Source organism: Stegostoma tigrinum, chromosome 35, assembly GCF_030684315.1.
Source record: "Stegostoma tigrinum isolate sSteTig4 chromosome 35, sSteTig4.hap1, whole genome shotgun sequence".
In the NCBI taxonomy this organism is placed as follows: domain Eukaryota; kingdom Metazoa; phylum Chordata; class Chondrichthyes; order Orectolobiformes; family Stegostomatidae; genus Stegostoma; species Stegostoma tigrinum.
This window is the reverse complement of record NC_081388.1, coordinates 14,356,252-14,377,099: the sequence shown is the minus strand read 5'-3', so window position 1 is coordinate 14,377,099 and position 20,848 is coordinate 14,356,252. Positions and strand designations below refer to the sequence as shown.

At 42.2% G+C, this 20,848-nt stretch overlaps 1 protein-coding gene across 1 annotated transcript in view; it reads right to left on the bottom strand.

The window, feature by feature from the left end:
- Nucleotides 1-20,848, bottom strand: part of prkcsh (protein kinase C substrate 80K-H) — a 64,388-nt gene that overhangs the window by 33,282 nt on the left and 10,258 nt on the right. The window contains exons 4-11 of the mRNA XM_048521815.2: nucleotides 20,320-20,377; nucleotides 18,020-18,137; nucleotides 16,035-16,164; nucleotides 10,224-10,308; nucleotides 8,647-8,725; nucleotides 7,479-7,565; nucleotides 6,759-6,962; nucleotides 887-977 (exon numbers count right to left, since the gene is read on the bottom strand). Coding sequence (XP_048377772.1) covers nucleotides 887-977; nucleotides 6,759-6,962; nucleotides 7,479-7,565; nucleotides 8,647-8,725; nucleotides 10,224-10,308; nucleotides 16,035-16,164; nucleotides 18,020-18,137; nucleotides 20,320-20,377 — 852 coding nt within the window. The remainder of the gene's footprint in view (nucleotides 1-886; nucleotides 978-6,758; nucleotides 6,963-7,478; nucleotides 7,566-8,646; nucleotides 8,726-10,223; nucleotides 10,309-16,034; nucleotides 16,165-18,019; nucleotides 18,138-20,319; nucleotides 20,378-20,848) is intronic.

Here is a 20,848-nt window from a genome sequence, read left to right as displayed (position 1 = left end):
TGTTTTGTCATTCTATGAATCTGTAATATTAATATTTGTACATACATCTTTATTCTGGCAAATATAGATATGTACTAATCTTATATTGTACCTAACAATCCATTTTCAAGCAGTCCAAAGGTAGTTTTTAAAATATGGACATCCAACTTAGCCGTTTTAATTCCATATTGCTAGTGTGATATTACAAGAGTAAAAGGGGCCCTTCCAAACACAGAGAGGGATTAAATCACCAAATCAGTGGGGGGAACGGTCCCAGATTTGATCCCTACATTGAAGGGGATTGGACTCTGCCAGGATGTAGAAAGGCTCGCTGCTATTTGTCCGCAGTGGAGCGGGCTTGGGGAAGAAAACAGGACTGTCCATTCAGGGTGACTATCCAGAAATGTATGAAGGAAAAATTGGACTGTCCAAGAATACAGAATTCAAGGAGCACAAAGATCACCAAGGGCTGTAGAACCAACAAAAAAGCACAGTGCGAGAAAGCAGAACAGGAATGGGCATAAAGAGAAGGTTTCCTCGCCAAACATTTGTTAGATTGAAGTCCCAAGGCCAACTGCGTTCAGGAATGAGGCTCTGAAGTTAGTAGCTCTTTCTTCACTTTAATGCAAAGTTAATTCGTGAAATGGAGGAATGAGGGGAAATGACACATACTTTTTCACAGGCACAGCAACATGATCTTCAAGTACAGGTGAAGAAGTCTGAAACCTGAACAAAATGGAGAGATACATACTTTGCTGCAGAGCGCAAACATTGCTTTCATGGTCGGGGGTCAGGGGAGGTATGAAAGAAACAAAGCAGAGAGAATAAACACAAATAAACTTTAACCTCCAGAATACATACAGTTGTCTGTTTGATCCGAGATAGGGTTCACGGAATAAAAACATACCGTTAATCAGAGCCTGCGTTTCTTGATCATACGGTGGCATTTTCTCATCATCTGCATCGTGCTTTTCCGAGAAATATGAAGATTGTTGGTCCTACAAAGAGAAGGCTCATGAGGGGGACTAACCAACAGATAATGTTAAACATAACCTAGGTTTTGAATTTAGTCAGTCTTTGGAGCCAGCAATATACCAGACTCTGATGTGCATCCCATTAAGAACTCTAGTTACACCACACAACAATTAGGTAGTCCAGCAACAGATTCATTTTAAATAGAAGGTAAATTAACCATTCAAAACAAGATGCAGTAAGGATGCAAAAAAAAAACTGAATTATGTCAAAATCAGACGATGCATTTAATACAGCTGTTGAATAAACTGAGCATGGGCTCATATCGGAGACTGTATTAACCTGGCCCATGTACCCAATGTGATTTCATTGAAAAAAATTAATAGCTAACTAAGATGACAGTAGAATTGTTAGAATTAGCTTCATTGTCACACATGCAAATAAGTATAGTGAAAAGTTCACAAGTCATCACTTATGGTGTTGTTTTAGGTACAAAGGTGCCTAGGTACAGATTCTCAAGTACAAATTCTTAGGGGAAAGGAAATTAGAAAAGAAAGAAATCCAAAGTCCAGCATTACAGATCATAGGAACGTTCTTTTTCATCAGTACGCCAGCTACAAACAGCTACCTCAAGGAAAAAGAAATCAAATTTCTGGCCTTAAAAGGTCTGCAAGGCTCAATTATTCACTGCACCAACTAACTCAGCAGAAATTGGAACTGTTGCCACTGAAAATTAATAGTGAAAAGTATAAACTTAGCACTATGGTCAGCACCTTCCAAAAACACACATGTGCGCAAATTAATGAATGATAGCAGTGAGAATTTTTAATTAAAAAGCAGCACGAGATCCTGATCATTTGACTGAAATACATTTTCTCCCCACAAACTGGATGCATGGAAATCAAACAGACTCGCTCCACTTCATCATATTTTGTCGCAAAGCATTTATACGGGAGAATTCAATCACAGATTCAACAGAACTAAAACAACTGGGCTGGAAGTCACAGTGCACAACCAAATTAATTGTGCCATTGCTACTTTTACCACGGAAAGGTTGAGGTGCAGAAATATTTAAGCCCATCACATCTGTGCTCTTGTTAAAGAAACATTTTTCTTCCCCCAAATTTTGTTACCCAAGTTCTGAAGGGGTCAACATAGTGACAGATGTGAGGACTATCTCGCTCTTGTTGAATACGAGTCAGAGCAGGCTATTTAAGCAAAGGGGCCAACACTTTCACTGCTGTGTTTTTGCAACACTTGTTGGCAACGACGAACAAGATCCACGATGGACACACTCAACCCAGCGAAAGGGCATTTAATTCTGAGGCCTGCAGTGTAGAAAAAGACCCCTTGGTGCATTGATCTGTTCCCGTCAACAACCACCTCACTATTCAAATCCATTTTCCAGGCCCATAACTTTGTATGTTTTGGCATTGCAAGCGTATGTTTAAATACTTCTTCAATGTGATGAGGATTTCTGCCTCCACCACCCTTAGGCAGTGAGTTCCAGATTCCCAGCACTTTTTGACTCAAACAAAAATTCCACATCTCCTCTAAAACTCCTGTTCTTTACCTTAAATCCACATTTTCATTTCACAGAATCACAGAACTGTTACAGTGTTTAAAAAAAGCCTGCGCTAGCTCTTGAAACAAGTGTCATAACCTAGCACCAATCTCCAGCTTTGTCCTTATACTTTCGCAAGCCGTTTCTACACAAATAATCATCCAACACCCTTAAATGTTGCTGTACACATTGAGCTCAAATGTGAATGCACGATCTAGTTAAAATAATGTCAATTATGAAAAGGAGTGAGTGCATAAGTCCTTAAAATGACCTCAAAATAAAATAAACTGATGATTAGTCAGATTTGTTGTTGAGCTACATGAAACGCAATTAATACCATTTTGATGGTCTATTTTATAACACCAACAGTTTACCACTAAACCATACAAAGTGCTCTGGTGAAACTGCATTTGGAATATAGTGAGCAGTTTCAGGCTCCAAATGAAAGGGAGGGTGTGCTGTCAGTGGAGAGGGTCCAGAGGAGGTTTACAAGAACGATTCGGGGAATGAAGGGCTTGTCATATGAGGACTCGGTCTGTACTCAATGGAGTTGAGAAGGATGGTAGGGGGAGCGGGGATCTGATTGAAATTTTCAGAACACCAAGAGGCCTTGATAGAGTGGACGTGCAAAAGATGTTTCAACTAGTAGGAGTGACTCGGACCCAAGGGCACAGCCTCCGAGTGAAGGGATGATTGTTTAGGACTGAGCTGAGGAGGAATTTCTTTTGTCAAAGGATTGTGAATCTGTGGAACTAACTGCCACTGAGGCCTGTGGAGGTTACGTCATTGAGTATATTTAAGACAGAGGCCTTGATTAGTAAGGTGATTAAGGGGTACAGAGAGAAGGCAGGAGAATGGCATTGAAAAACATATCAATGGCAGTGTAGACTCGATGGGGCAAATCGCACAACTCTGCTCCTGTATCTTATGTCTTATCAGTTATGCTCAGTATCTTTGCTGGAAGCACACTTGTCTTTGGCTGGGAACAGACTTCAGCTACGCTGAACAGAACGCATACACCCACACATACACACCACAAACCACAGGAGGGTCCTCGGGTCAGTTCGGTGCACCACAAGTGACTGGCAAGAGTAACTTCAGCAAATGCAGTTAGAAAAATCTGGTCTTCAGGAGTCAGGGAAAGAGAAGATCTTGGTAGATGGCAAGGATGGAAACAAACATTGTGACAACTGCAAACAGTACATGATGGAATGCCCTCAAAGCTGCCTCAAATTCAATAAATATAAGCGCGTGAAATCACAATCAGGGTTGACAAAAGTGAAGAAAAGCTACTTCTATTGTTATAAAGTATGCTCCATTTTTAATTGGCAAAACCAGTATGCTTAAAAATCCCATGGATATCCAAGTAGCTAATGTTAGTATTTTTTTTCCCTCTTTTTCAAGAAACACCCTTAGGCATTCCTATGAGTTATTATATAAAACCGAATTACTGACTGGGAGTGAATTCAAAGGAGGTTTTTCAATTCAGACTGAACTGTTAACAATATCACAATGAATTAGCTGCTTAGGGGATTGAGATTTATAAGGGAGAACCCACTCCATCACTCACCTCACACAGCTGGGTACAATAGTAGACAAGTAAAGCCTCAGATTGATCAGTTTCGTCAGTCGCTGCAGAGTTTCCCCAAAACACCAAGATTTAAAACAGAAACAATGCAAACCCGAATGAGGCAGCTCAATGGTTAGCACTGCTGCCACACAGTGCCAGGGGCCCAGGTTTGATTCCTTCAGGTGACTATCTGTGTGGCGTTTGCATGCTCTCCTCGTGTCTGCATGGGTTACCTCTGGGTGCTCCAGTACGTTTCATCTGCAGACCCACTGCAGTAACACACAATGGCTCTTTCAACAGTACCTTCGACCTTGTACCAGAGGGACAAGGACAACAGGTATACGGGGACAGCACCACCTACAAGTTCCTCTCTCAGTCACACACAACACCAAACAACAACAAACTGGAATACCATCCCTAACAGGTATCCCTACACGAGATAGGTGGCACTAGTTTCAGTCGGCAGCTCACCACCTTCTCAAAGTCAGTTAGGAATGGGCAACACTTTCTGTGAATGACTGAATGAAATAGAAACTTTTCGGGTTCAGGACACATTAAGTTGCTAATATTGGCCAACTCAATTTGACCTGAGTGACACCAGATTGCCCAAGGAACACAAATGCTACAAAAAGAACGAAGAATACACTCACAATTACTGAATAAATAGCCTAATGTTAATGGAAGGGGATGTGCACAAACTATGACATGGGACAAAATTCATCAGAGTTTGTACATATTTTTAATCAACCAGTTCAGAAACATTATGACGCACCTCTGCAGCAGTCGGGGTGTGGACCTGGGCCTCCTGGGCTAGGGATAGGGTTGGGACCACTTCACCATAGAGATCCTAACCTGAAATTTTAGAAGTCGTGGGCCAGGAATTGAAAGTTAGCACTGATTTATTGAAAACAAATCATGTTAAACTGATTCAACTGAATCCTTTTGATGAATTAGTGAGGGTAGTGTGGTCCATAGTTTGACATTGGAATGGGAGACCAAATTGGTTAGGACAATATTCACCAGAGTTTGAAGAATCGGGGGGGAAATCTCATAGAAACCAACAAAATCCTAACGCGATTAGACAGGATAAATGCAGAGAGGGAGGATGTTCCCAATGACTGGGGAGTCTAGAGCCAGGATATGAGATTGACCACTTAGGACCGAGATGAGGAGAAAGTTGTTTACGCAGAGTGGTGAGCCTGTGGAATTTGCTGACTCGGAAAGCAACTGAGAACAAAACATTGAATGTTTCCAAGAGGGAGATAAATAGAAGGGTTTGAACTGATACGGGCCAAATGCTGGCAAACGGGGCTAGATTAATTTAGAATATCTGGTCAGCATGGATGAGTTGGGCCAAAGGGTCCGTTTCTGTGCTTTACAGCTCAATGACTATCTATATAGGTCTTAGGGTTAAAGGAATCAAAGGATATGGGGCAAAAGCAGGAACAGGGAACTGATCAGCCATGATCACACTGCATGGTACAGCAGGTTCAATGGGCCAAGTGGCCTAATCCTACTCCTATTTTCTATGATCCTGTGCTTACATACAGACATTTGAAAGCCACCTGTCAAAGTACCAACTATCACATGTTAGCTTCCCGGGTGAACTGCACTACATGATCTCCAGAAGCTTCTGAAAAAAGATTCCAAATTAGGCACGAAGGATGTCTCCCCCAGCCCTGCACCCACCACACCCCCACCCCCACCCCACAACTCCCCAATCCCAGAAATTTGGTCCAAAAGTTCTCAAGATATCTGCAATCCACCAATTCTGGAATCTTGAGCATACCCAGATTTAACCACTCCACCCTTGGTGCCCTCCAGCTGCCTGGGAACCTAATTCCCTCCCCAAAACTCTTCACACAATTTTCCTCCTTTAACATACTCCTTAAAATATACCTGAGTTAACTATGGTTAGTTGACCTAACATTGCCTTATGCAGCACACTGCCACGTTTTAGTTTACTTGAATGAGGGTAAAAGAGAATGTGGGGCTGTTTGCCTTGCAGTGGGGAGGACGATGAAGATACTTGATGGAAGTGTTCAAAATCGTGAACAGTTTTGAGCGAGTAAATCTGGAGCGGAGGAAGCATCAACGATCAGAGAATACAGTTATGGTGCTTGGTCAAAGAACTGGAGATGTGATGGCTTGTTTTTATATACAGCAGTAAGTTTGAAAAGGAAGGTAATTTCCAGATTATGGGATCAGAAACAGGCAGAAGCGGTTGGATGGTTCTTTCAAAGAGCTTGCGCAAGCCTGATAGGCAGCATAACCTCCTTGCTGTGCTGAATCATTTTCTGTTTGTGGGAGCTGCCATTTAGTTGACAGGAGTGAAGGAGAAAATGCAATTTTCTTTTTCTGGATCTGCTGCGCGGTGCCAAAGAGGTGTTTCTTTTCCCACTGTCAAGAAGTCAGAATGCTTCAGGGTAGTCATTGCGAGGCAGCTGCCATGGTTACAGTTAGTGTTAGCTGATTGAAAAAGAGAGAGTGTGCAGCTCTTAAATGCCAGTGATATGCGGTAAACTGTAGCTGGACCATTATTTCACACAAAGAACAGCTATCCTCCTCTGTTTCTGGCCTCGCACACTGTGCAACATTCCCAAATGCATTCAACACACCCAATTTGTTCAAATCCCTCTGGGCAAACCAACTACCTCGCTTTTCTTTCACTACCTTATAATCATCTTCGCCTCCATCATCTTCCTCCTCGTCATCACCCTCATCATCATCGTCATCGTCATCATCTCGGTCCTCACCACCACCATCATCCTCCTCATCATGGTCATCTTTGGTCAGTTCTTCCTGGTGAGATTTTGGGTAGCTGTCTGTCCCCTCCTTCACAGGGATCTCAGGGGGTGTTGGGCTTTCAATCACTGCCTGGCAGAGCAAAGGAAGAGACAGTCTGAACGAACAGGGCTTCGATTCAGCAAAATCCCGACAAAACGTTTAAACGGCAGCCACACTGTCGTGGCCTGAGCAAGAATTCCTCTGATAGCATGCAGGGTGGGACACCTGCCAGTTTGGGAAAAATCTGCATGATCAGCACATTCTGAAATTGACGCTCTTGGGTTTACTGATCTAAGCCTTGGCAGCACAACTGGTCTCAGTACCGACACAAAGAAAAAGAAAATCGCTACTCCCTGCAACTCCAACATGTCTTTAAAGCTAAAAGGGAACAAAAACGGGCTTGGTGACAAAGCCCTGCATTTCCAAACTGCTTCCCAACTCTGACCAGCTAGATTCCTATTTGTCAAACAGCCAGTCAAGCGAAGGACCAGAGTGCAAACAGCATCAAGAGAGATGGATCCAAACAAGAAAGCTTAACACAGGCGCAACATACTCAACAAATTGAACCCACTAGACAGTTGTAAGCAGAGCATGAGTTGTACCAACCTCAGACTTGTACCTGTCCTGAATACCTGTCCAGATTGACTCTTGGAAGCTGCTAAGATCAACCTGTCTGAGACCTCCCAGCAAACTCTGTAAGGAAAAAAAAGATACTTTTCTCTTCAGCTATGTAGCAAGATATTTTAACATTTCATCCCCGTCAACATCTTCTGTACATGTTTAATTTTCCCAGGAACAAAGCTAGGACATATCGTGGCTATAAATTTAAAAATCTTGGATCCCTCCCACTCTCCAGGGATGTCTCAGAGTGAAAGGCACCTCTGAATTTTGCCACAATTCTCCAATTCTGCCTTTCAGTGCACGGCATTAAAAACGTATATGGTCACTCAAGCAGACATGGCTTGAAAGGGGAGAAATGAAATTCAGCTCGCAGAGGAGTCTGTCTGCCAAATCTCAGCAAGCCACTTGCTACCATCCAGTCCTGCAGGTCTCACCTTTGTTCGTTACACGGCTGTTGCAGACCAGCCTGGGTGCAGAGCCTACATCAGCTAATATAGTGCACGAACAGGGAAGGTGGAAGACAATGAGAGTGCATAACATGATAAAGAATGTACGGTAAAACGAGAAGTCAAAGAAGGGAAAAAGGGGCAGTTGTGGAAGAATGTAGGTGTAAGGTGGTATAAATAATAAAATCCGCCCAAAACATACCAGCAGTTCTAGTGGCAGGAGACAAGTCTTACTTGGAGCTGCCAATTTCCTCAAAAGTAAGACTAACTGTTCTTTCTGAATTGTTACTTCTGTCAATCTTACAATGGTGGTTAAAATGTTAAGTTGTAGCGGTGCCAATATTGGACTGGAGTGGATAAAGTCAGGAGAATAGGATGAATCTCCAAATGAAAAGGAATGTTCAGAAATGGTGGGTACCACTAACTGAAGCACTGAGGCAGCATACACATGGGAAGTCTGCTATAGCAAGATTCATTGCACCACAAATGCACTTACGATGCAGAGAGTCTCATTAAAAAGTAACCCCTTCCATATAAATGATTTCCAGTTATAATACAGCTTCACTCCATCATCTACATTATAATGGAATTCTAATGTGCTCCAGATCCACCCCTTCAACATCTTTCTGGAGCCCAACTGAGGAACAATAGCATTAACATGAGAGTTTTAAGCTGTAGTAACGTCACAAACACAAATTCTGCTGTACCTCAGCTTCTTGCTCAGACACCACACCATCTGCGTCGCTGTCCAACTCTGCATGAGTCTGAATTTCGTTTACTGAAACACTGAAACAGGAAGAGAGAAATTCCATTAACTTACTCCTTTTCTTTATGGGAGGAAATCAGTGCTCAAAGAATCCGCTGGTATGTTTTGTTGGAAGGCCGCAGTATGTGATTCCCCAACCAAGCAGCAGCTCAGTTGGAACACAGACAAAAGAAAAAGGTGGTGAGGAGAAAGAGTTTTAAAAAGAAAGACTAATAGGGAAACATTTTCATGCAGAGCATGGTGCGTAAATGCAAGGTGCTGTCAGAGGAAGTGGCGGAGACTGGTTCATTTTAAAAGGCATTTGGACGGATATATGAATAGGAAAGATTGAGAGGGATATGGGCCAAATGCTGGCAAATGGTACTAAATTAATTTAGAATATCTGATCAGCATGGACAAGTCAGACCAAAGGGTTTGTTTCCATGCTGGACATCTCTATGACTCTATGCACGTACAATTTGGTCAAGTTTTTTGGTCTTCTATCCAGAATTCTTCACATCAGCAACACCAGCTCTCAACCCACAATCTCTACTACCTTGGCAGACAAAAGTAGCAAACCCATAGAAACACCACCATCTGTGAATGCCCCTTAGCATCACACACCATTCTAATTTGGTAAAAGAAAATCATCACTGACCCATCACTAGCCCGGGGTCAAACTCCCAGAAATCCCCAACATCACAAACCACCCAGGCTCAAGGTGGTGCCGCACCAAGGCAGTAAATGCTGGCCACAACGGTGACATCCACATCCCGCAAACAAATAACCAAAAGAAAACACGATCATAGATACAGCAACACAACACTAGGAATGGCACAGTAACTCCATGCTTAGCACTGTTGCCCCACAGCACCAGAGTTCAATTCCACTCTCAGGCAACTGTCAATGTGGAGTTTGCACATTCTCGCTGTGTCTGCATGGGATTCCTCTGGGTGCACTGGGTTTCCTCTGACAGTCCAAAGGGCGTGCAGATTACATGGAGTGGCCATGCTAAATTGTCCTGCAGTGTCCAGGATGTGTAGGTTAGGCAGATTAGCCATAGGAAATGAAGGATTACAGGGATAGGATGGTTCTGGCTGGGATGCTCGTTGGAAGGTCAGTGTGGACTCGATGGGCCGAATGGCTCGCTTCCACACTGTAGGGATTCTATGAAGACAAAGCAGAGTTGAACCATTTGCAATTTATACAAACATAAGTGTGGATAAGGTCTCTGTTAACAAATAGACCATGTTTCAAAACCATGCTCATAAAGCTGAGTGATTCTGAGAGAGCTGAAATGAAAATGGTGTAGTCCCTGACAGCTTTGAGTGGTGAGTTGGCTGGAAGTTTATGCAGATTATGCAGGAAGTTTATGAATGCTAAGCAGGAGTAAACAATGCTGCCACTTGAAGCAATGTGCCGAAACCTCAGGAAAGCTGGGAAGATGGGAAGCAGATCACTAAACCACTGCCACAGGGGTGGCTAATGTACTTCAATATAAAAAAACGAGTCAGCTCGAACACAAGCTGACACACTCACAAGCCGTCCTCATTGTCATCCAGCTCCTTGAATGTTTCAGCAGCCTTAGCTTTCTCCTTCTCTACTTTACGTGCAGCTTGGACCTCTGCCAAAAGAAAAAGAATATTGAGAACCATCTTGTGCAAATGTACAATGTGGCCAAGCCTCACACAAATGAAAGCAAGCTACCATATACGAGTCAAGATTATTTCTATTCTATTGATGTGTTTTTTAAGGTAAAAACTGCATTTTGTTTTCTGCCACATTTTCTTAATCATTTGTTGCTAGGAAAGTCACAATATTGTGTCATAATACAGAGTACAATAAATCTCATGTCATCATAGAATAATCCTAACTAAGAATCTTTTGTCAACATCAGAAGGCATTGATACTCTTTACCATACACTCTGACATCAAGGACATATAGCATAGCAACAGCTGTGGTTAATACAAAAAAAGTGGCAACATTGAATTGGAATGTACTACAAAGGACCACACAGATTGGGGTTGTTGGCGGGGGGGGGGGGGGGGGGGGGGTTGCAGGGAGAGAAGAGAAGCAGAGGTCAAGGCCATTTTTGGAATCTTGTTTTTTAGCTGCTGACTTTAAAACTGCATTTCCTCTTTCTGTATCTGAGGATGCCAGCTGAAATGCGAACATGGCACATTTTCTTTCACAATGTTCCTGCGAAGTGCCTTGGGATGTTTCGTCATGTTAAAGCTGCTACATAAATACATTTTTAAGTTGTTGTTAAAACACCACACCGTCCTCACTTACAATGCTGTTTGGTCAGGTATTTGTTTATGTGCTCTGCAGACATGCTAAGCCACGGTATGCTGAATCTTATTTTCCCCTGCACACTGGAGTGACGGTTCACACAAGTTTAATAATAATTTGCTTGCATGAATTATTTATTAGCTGGCAAGCTCCTCTTCATTTTCCAGAGCACTAGTGGCACACAACGATTGGAGATTTTTTTTTAATATTTGATGAGCAAAAAAAAGAACCTCTCACCGGTGACAGTGATTTCCAGACATGCTTGCACTAATGCAAATGGAAATCAGTTGTTCAGTTTTGTAAAAGGTCTTTCATAACAAAGACTAAACAGCAGTAACTTGTCACTGCAAAGCTGTAGAATGCACTTTACCAACCAAACAATATCCCTTCTCAGTCATGGTTACAAGAAAATCAGAGCTGCTCTTAACAGCAAGGAATGGCTAGCTATTTGAAACCGAGCTAGACAACTGAGGTACGATCAACTGAGAAACCGCAAATATCCAGCAATATAAAAGCAAAGAGGAAAGTGCAGTGCAGAGGGGAGAAGAACATAGGAAGACAGCGTTATACAGGGGAAAAACAGAGGGGAGAAAAGGGACGAGATAGAGAAGGGCAGAGAAAGTGAGACATCGCAGGAAAAACATTGATTCGCATATTCGAGATTAAGTCCCAACCTCACTCCAAATCCTCCCAAGACATTTAAAAATATTGTACAAAATCAAGGGATTCACGATAGCAACATTTCTAATTTGTGGCTCTATAAATGGTGATACATCTGACATATGTATGTTAACATCATAATTTGCTCAATGTGAGCCAGATAAGACCCTCAGACGACTTTCCCTTTTATTCTCCTTTAGGTTCACAATTTGAAAACATAAGAGTCAAAAATAGCAGAATCAGACCATTCTGCCCATCAAGTCTCTGACTTCTCTCCATTAAGCAATCCAGTCTCATTTCCCCACTTGGCAATAAGATGGCCTTTTAACCATTATCCAACCATGTGAGCACAGACGACACTTCCACAATACCCCTGGGCATTCAAAGGCTACAGCCAAAACCCATAATTCACGATTCTGAGCATGTTCTACTTCCTTCCTTCCTTCCTTCTCCCCCCCCCCCCCCCAACTGGTTAGTCAACCTGCTCACGATTGCAGGCACACCAAGTTACAAGCCTGGAGAGAAGTCAAATATAGGAATCCTTCATCTCCTCCCAGTAACCCACTTAGAAGCAAACTAAGACACATTGCTAATGTGTGCACTTTTAAAATTTTTAAAAAAAATTAAATGAGGGAGAACATTTTGTTGTTGTACGTTTGTTGATGTGCTTTGGAAAACTGTCCCCAAGCAGGTTTTATCTACAAGACTGCAGAAGGCATATGCACCTAACACGCACAGATAACAGGACAGAGCTGAACACCAGCTTGAAAGATAAGCAGTCAGCCACAAGCTTATGTAACTGAAGTTAACTTATTTGCTATATATCCTGTGAAGATAGACACACATCAGCTGCTAACCAAGTTCACAAATTCACTGACTTTTATCGCTGAAATAAAAATGGAAGATAATATTTGAGAAGTAATATATATGATAAATTCACAAATACTGGGGTTTAGCACCACCATGTGGCTAGACATGAGACATACTGTATCTGGTATGTAAATTCAGCTGATAGCTTCTGCAGTGAACACATCCAAGGAATAACAATGTTATTAAAAACCTAGGAAGTCACAGGTTCGATCCTTAGTCTGGGCTTAATTGGATGACTACATGTGACAACACTAGTTGAGTTGCAACAACTAAGCACAGGCAGAAATGGTCATTCTTGAGTGCCACTCAACAACTGCGACCAAGAGAATGGGGATTGTTCACACAGAATTGAGATTAACCTCAACCCTCCACTGTTGAACAGGTTGGCACAGGTTGGCTATACACTTGCGTCAATAACTTGGGCAACGTGATGATGGAACATGCCTCAGAAATCATTCAAGTCTTTTGCAGAAGGGAGGAAAAAACTGGGAAGAAGATAACCCAATGGAGAGAGCTCGATAAGGGTCACTGAACTTGAAACATTATCTCTTATTTCTCTCCACCAATGCTGCCAGACCTGCTGAATTTCTCCAGCTATTTCTGTTTTTCTTTGAAATAGAAATTGATGTTGGGACATCCTGCGGAGTTTAATACAGGCCAGTGTTTATTGTCCATTTCTAATTTCTCTCAAAAACCCAGTGATGATAACCTTCTCAAGGACCAACAGTGGAGGTGACGCAAGCACTTTCATTTTGGAATAAACAGCTTCCTGGCATAAATAAAATTAGCTCTAACTCAATACAGGAGAAGTACGGCTTGACTTTCACTTCTGATGTCTCGGGGTTGTCCGTGACAACGACGGAGAAATGAAGAGACCGTTATCTTGATGGGGGAGATGTGCAGCTGCTGACAAAATGGTCCATCTGTGGTGTAAACACTTTGCAAGGAAACAAGTAACAGGAAAAGTATCGACCTTGGGCAATGGAGACAAGCAATAAACTTCGGCAGAGGGAATTATTAACCGGAATGTAGAAAGGTAACGGTTAATAAGCCCAGCACTTCAAGGGATTCAAGAACATAAAACAGGATTGGAGTAATTTCTCCAAAGCAACAACTACAACTATTTACGCGGACAAATTGTTTTCAAAGCATCAGGAACAGATAAACCATGAGTCTTATCTGTAACGTGCACCTTTAATGTAGGCAAAAATATGGTGCAGAGAGGAACACAGTTTTCAACAGACGGCTCAAAACATTGAACCTGAAATAAAAGCCAGTTACACTAAACAAATGCATAAGCCATCAATAAAGAGTGACACCTCCTGCACTCCACTACGTGCCCAATGTTTACTCGAAGCACATGGTGCTGAACAACTGCAAGAAAGAATCTTGAAAATATTTAACGATAAGCCTCACAGTCAAGACAACTATTTCGGCACAGATGGTTTTTGTGCAAACCAACGGCAAAGCCAGTAAGACCTGGACAAGGTTTAGGCTTGGGCTGACAAGTGGCATTTAAAAGTCACATCATTCAACTAACCTGTAGCACCCTTCTCCATCAACAGAACATCTAACCATTGCCCCTCGACAGACAATGTTGAATGACCCGGCTAAATTCCGAGGTATCAAGAGCCTGAAGTTTACCACTGACCAGAAACTGAGCTTCACCGACCATGGAAATGCTGCAGCAGGTCATGCGTTGGGAGCTGTGGCAGGTGACTCATCACCTGACATCCCAAAACCTGATCCAGTCAGAAGCGTAACAGAACACTTCCCATTTCCCTGGATGGGTGCAGCTCCAGCAACTCTCAAGAAGCTCAATATCTTCCAGGACAAAGCAACCTGCTTCACTGACACCTCATTCAATATTTACTTTCTTCACCTCTGACAGCAGCAGCGGTATGTACCACCACCAGCAGCACTGCAAGTGCTCATTAAGGCTCCATCAACAGCACTTTACAAACCCACAATCATTACAGTTTCGAAGGCCAAGGATCGCAGATACATGGGAGCACCACTTCCTGCAAGTTCTCCTTATAGCCCCACACCATACACTGTTCTGGGGAAGGGTCACTCAACCTGAAACATTAACTCTGATTTCTCTGCACAGATGCTGCCAGACCTGCTGAGCTTTTCCAGCAATTTCTGTTCTTTGTTTCTGATTCTCTGCATTTGCAGTTCTTTCTGTTTTTACCATATGTTGCTATTCCTTTAAAGCTGCCTGGTCAAAATCCTGGAAGTCCCTCTCAAACGGCATTATGGGTGATTTGATACTACTGCAGCGGCTCAAGAAGACAGCTCAGCATCACACTGTCCACTCAATCAGGGATGCTGGTCTAGCCAGCAACATTCATTTCCATGAACAAATAAAAATATCCAGCGAGAATGAATACCAGCACAAAATAATCAGAAACAAATTAAACATTAAAGTCTGAGATGAAGAAACGTGCCTTCACTCAGTTGGTTGACAAATCTATGGAGTTCTCTACCAGCGGAGGCTGTGGAGACCAAGTCACTGAACGTATTCAAGAAAGAGATTGGTAGTCTTTTAGATGTTCAAGGTATCAAAGGGTACGGTGTGAAAACAGGGATTTGATTTTGAAATAGAGGAGAAGTCATGATCATATTGAATAGCAAGAGCAGGCTCAAAGGACTGAATGGCCTACTCTGGTACCTACTTTATATAAATTCAGCCATATGAAAACATCTAGGCTGGATTTATTAATAGTATTCTAGACCAGGTGAGACCCTCTCAATATATTAAGATGGTATCCTAGACCCTGACCTTTTCCAATTTTAGGGTTAAACGTGACGTGCTGTGTTCAATGCAATTCAATTGATCTAACTACTTGACGCTAAGCAAAACACAATTTATTCAAACACTAATGTTAAACAAAAGAAACAGGAGTTTGAAATAACTTTACTTGAAAACTTAACAGATTAATTGATTATTTTACCACTAAACAGTAACTGTCCCAATATAATGACATCCGACAAACACACCCTTGGCAAAAGGCAAATTTGGAAAACAGATTGTCTCACATGCAACACCAACAGCCCAGGAGGAAAAACATCCAGAGAAAACTCAGTGTAGAAATGGGAGAGATTCACTGCCTTCCAACCCTGTTGAGACCCCAGCAACAGCTGCTGCCAAAAAAAAACAACTAAATGTCCTGATTCTGCAAGAACTCAACTCCATCGATTCAGGTTGCTTCTACTGCTCCAATCTTTTTTCAAAAATCCCAACGCCTCACAAGCTGTTTACTTGAGTGGTTTTGGTACAGTGCTTGGTGCCTCTGCCTTAAAACCTCTCTTTAGATTAAAAACAGGACAAAATACACCTCTTAAAGCCACAGTATCATCACAATGGCTTCAATTATTGACACTGATCTCCTTTGAGCTTTCCCTCTTCAGCTCAAATCATGCCCCTCTAGTTTTAGGCATTTTGTCTACGATTTATAAAGTTTTCTTAATTGCATTCATGTGAGGAAATCAATAAGAACTAAATAAAAAATGTGATAAATTACCATCCCATGCTTTCTTATGAACTTCTTTTGCTTCCTGTTCAGGCTTCTCTGCCGCTTCCTTTATTGCCTTCAGTGATTCAACCTGTGCTTCCCAGGTTTCCTTCTTCTTCTGTAGCTCTGAGAGAGTTTGCTGCCAAAAACACAGGCGATAAAGCATGCTTTAATTTTTATTTCACTCAAGTTGAGTGGGTGCCACTGTTCATCAGTGGAACAGTTATGCACTTTTGGTATCTTCAGCCCATCAAAGGGTTTCTTTTTGATTTGTTCATGGGACGTAGCTGTCACTGGCTAGGCCAGCATTTATTGTTCAGAGGGCAATTCAGAGCCAGTTACATGTTGTTCTGAGTCTGGAGCAGACCAGACCAACTCAGGATAACAGACTGCAGGCAGACATTCTTAAGCCAAATTGATTTTTAACAGCTACCAACTGCAGTTACGTAAAGATCATTTCTTTTTACTTTTACTTATTGTTTTTTAAACATTGAATTCAAATTCATCCTGCCATGGTGGGATTTGAACCCTCGTCCTCAGAACATGAGCTTGTGACTCTGGATCACTAGTCCAGTGACATTACCAATACACCATCGCCAGCCCTAAATGCTCCCTTGACTTTTGTTTTTTTTTCCTAAAATCCCTTACACCCATCACGACACATATAAAGAAAAAAGCAGGCTAGGTGCCACATCACCATTAAAAGGAACATAGGGACCTCTACTTACTTTCTTCAGAAGGAAGTTTTAAGGAAAGATGGGGAACTCGGAAGAGCTGAAAAGTGCAAGTTTTAAGTGTGCTACATCAAATCAGTATCACAGAGGTCTGCCTTCTAGCTGTACTGCCACCAACGCTTACTCCTATACCACACAGTCTGAAGTTCATTATTTAGACCTAACTGTGACAGTCAAAGAGAAGCCGTGGGCAAGAAACAGCCATTTGGACCGTAAAAGTTTAAATTTTAGGAATAAGAATCAATAAATAATTGTTATTTTTTAAAATTATTTGATCAGATGTGGGTTTCGCTGACAAGACCAGCATTTACTTCCCATCCCTAACTGCCCTTGAGCTGAGTAACTTGTTAGTTCAGGGGATCAATTGAGAGTTAACTGCTCTGGGTCAGGAGTCACAGAGACCAGACTGGGGAAGGACGGTAGATTTCTTGGACCCCCAGTATGTTTTTACTACAAATGATCAGTTTCACAGCCACCACTATACACAGTAACTCTATTTGCCATTTGAGTTAAGTTTAAATTCCACCAGTGAATCCCTTTCCCTTAGCCTGGATTTCTGGATCGCTAGTTCAGTAACATTAGCATTAGGCCACTACTTCCCCTGAGTTTTCATCATGGTGCAATTAAATAGGCCTATTCTTTTGCCTTTGGTTACATCTTAAGAGTAAGTCACCATTCTTAGAATAGAATCAGAGAGTCTCTACAGTATGGAAACAGGCCATTTGGCCCAACAAGTCCACAATGGCCCTCCAAACAGAATCCCACCCGGACCCACCTGCTTACAATATCCCCATAGCCCTGCATTTCCCCATGGCCAATCTACCTAATCTGCACCTCTCTGGACAGAGAGGAAACTGGAGCACCTGGAGGGAACCCACACAGACAGTCAACTCAGGGTGAAACTGCACCTGAATCCCTGGCACGGAGGCAGCAGCGCTAACCACTGAACCATGGTGGAAGGGAAGGTGAGAGGGAATAAAGCCATGCATGTCTGCAGAAAGACAACAATTTATGCCTACTTCCAGTGAATCAAAACAGAAGTGCTCATGATCAACATTAATTCAAATATAAAGAGAGACTGGGCAAGCATGTGTGCTACTTTAAAAAAGAAGTCAAATGGTTGAAAACTGAGCATTTACTCTGCTCATGGCTAGTTGTTTACTTTGGAACGCCACTCTTCAAATAGCATTTAAACATCTACGTCCCAAAAAGGTTACTCAGTCACTAATAAACAGCACTTTTGCAGAGTAACGGACAAACCTGTTTCTCTTCCCTACTTCTCTTTGCTTCTTCAATGAGCTGCTGTTTCAGTCGGAATCCTTCCTTGGCAATTTCTGCCATTTTCTGCAAGGCTTCCTTCTCCTTGCGGCCTTGTTCCCTGTTTTGTGGGTAAAGAGTGCACAGAGATTTCTTCAGCTCATAGGACAGGAGGACAACAGTTCAATTGCATAGATTACGATTCTCAAGAGACAGGAGAGCACAGGAAAGTTACTGAGCTATCAGCTCCAAAGGCAGTGGTCACCAACTCTATAAAAATATCAATGGAGTTTCTTTCAGGTTCTCCAATTTGTTTTCCTTTAAAACTTTATCATTCGTTTGCGGGACAGAGCCGTCACTGGGATACCAGCATGGGCTATTCCATCCACAATATCCACTGGGAATGAGGTGATGACCTGCTGTCGAGGCCATTCTAGATGGCAGTTACAAGCCAACAATGTTTTTGGAGCCTGGTGTCATTGACAAGCCTGGTAAAAATGGTATTTTCTTTCCTGAGAGATCATTGGTGAATCAGCCGAGGTCTTTAAACAAGCCAATAGTTTCGCGGTCACCATTACTTATGCAAGATTTTTATTTGTTGGGACACAAGATTTGTTTAAATTAACCAAAATCCTCCACAAACTGTCCCACTAAGGTCTTAATGCGATCTCTCCAATTATCAGTCAGGCCTCTAGATTACATGTCCAATCTTAACCTCCAAGCTAATATACTCAATGCAGCATGTCAACTGCCAGTTTCTGACAATGCTCCTGATGGTTCCACACAGTTGGTGATTCATTTACTCAGTTATTCGAATCAGGGATGCCCTAAAACCTATCCCTGCAACGTGGCAAGGAATGGCCCAAATACAATGCTCACCTGCACAGAGTTTGCTCATTTCACCCAAGGGAATCGAAGTGATGCTATAATAAACTGTCATGTCAGTCAGCTGGGATGAAGGGAAGGAACCAAACAGCCAGGGTCCTATTCAGTCTGTCAGTGACACAGGGCAGAACTAGGCACAGTCTTGATGCTCATCAGTTGGTAAGTTGGCTGAAACCCATCAAGACCCGGACAGTAAAAGCCAGAAAGGCAAACTACCCAGCTGTTCCAAACGAGGAAACAACACACTTCAGGGAAGGAAGGGACAAAATTGGCTGAGGCGTCACAAACATGTGAAGAGGGGAGGGTTTCAAGCTTCTTCAGAAGGCATCTTGATCACATCAGGCAGTACAGGAACAATGGAGACTCTGGAAAGTTAGCTGACTGAAATGAAGGGCCACAGGGCAGAACATAAACACGGAGAGTGCTTCTGGGCATAAGCCATCTTTTTATACAGGGGAGGCTATACTTCAAAGAATCTTATTTGGATTTTGCTAATGAAATCCAATTTTCAGACATCCAGGAAGATTCATAAGGCAAATTTCATTTGTGCCACGTCACTTGGTCACATCACTGGGAGGGTCAACAGCCAATCGGAAATTAAAGGCTATTACACAATCCTGAGGCTAATCCAAGGCATTTCTGTCAGTGACACAAGTACATACATAAATAAAATAATAAGCTGTTCAACAGTCTGGTGGTCTCCTTTGTTGCTGAAACAAAAATGTCCCTCTTGGGACTTCTAGTGCCTTTAGAGAAAAACAATTACTCATTTTGATTGAAACAAACAACATATTAAAAAAGGTTACAAGATGAAAGAGACAGCATCTGACAAAATGATCCCCAAGTTTAAAGAACAAAACTTTTTCATTCCTGACATAGAGACATTCAGGAGGGTATTAGATGATTGTTTGAATAGATGCAATGTACAGGATTACGGGGAGAAGGTAAGAGATCAGCAACCAGTTGCAATGCTCAGAGAGCTGGGGCTTACACAACAGGCTTACACAACTGTGCCATTACAGTTCTGCGATGAATCATTTGCACCGAATTTGGGACAGTTGCAAATGACATCCTGGTGAGAACAGGTAGACAGCAAGGGTAAGAATGTAGCAGCTGACAGGAAGGACAACTGGGAGTTTGAGAGTGGGATGGGAGGGGATAACACAGAATCCCTTCACAGAGACATGAATTTGAATCATCAGCAAGGGATCTCATCTTAACAAGGATTCAACCAGTACAGTTAATTGGTTTAACATGTATATTGGCTGATAAATCCCAGCCGCAATGAGCGACTGTATGTCCAAGCCAGTGTCTAAAATTGAGTACTCTGTTCAAATACACAGAGCACTCAGTCAGTCATCTGAAATTCTCTCTTACGCCGTTAACAGCAACCACAAATGAACACAGGTTATACTCACTTGCAAGTATTTTCACACGAAGCACCGCTGTTGTATTCATCTGTTGTGTCACAGCAATCTATGAAAAAGGTGAAAAGGAAGAAATGACACACTTATGCAATGAGTGTGCTGTTCTAACAAGACAATGAGAAAGAGTGCTCAGCAACCTTGGGGTATTTAAACCAAGTCTAATAATTTTCCTAGCAAAAGGTGCAAACAGACTGAAATTTTACAAGCCAAGCAACAAAAGTTCAAATTGTGAAAAGGACTTTTCAAAGTAGAAGATTAAGGATAACCTAAATGCACTTTTTCGCTGATGGCTCAGCTCCCAAATGGCTACAACTGAACTACACAGACCAGCAGAAACCATCTTCCAGGTGAAAGTACAACGTGGGTGGAGTTAAAACTCTATCTTGACGGTAGTTTTCTGAAATTGGTTATGGCCTAAATAGAGGTTGATACCAGCTCCTGCAATCAGGATGAGGAAGCAGGGCTCCGAGGATACTAATACCAGAGAACTTAAAAAAAGAGCGGGGCAAATAATGTGTTT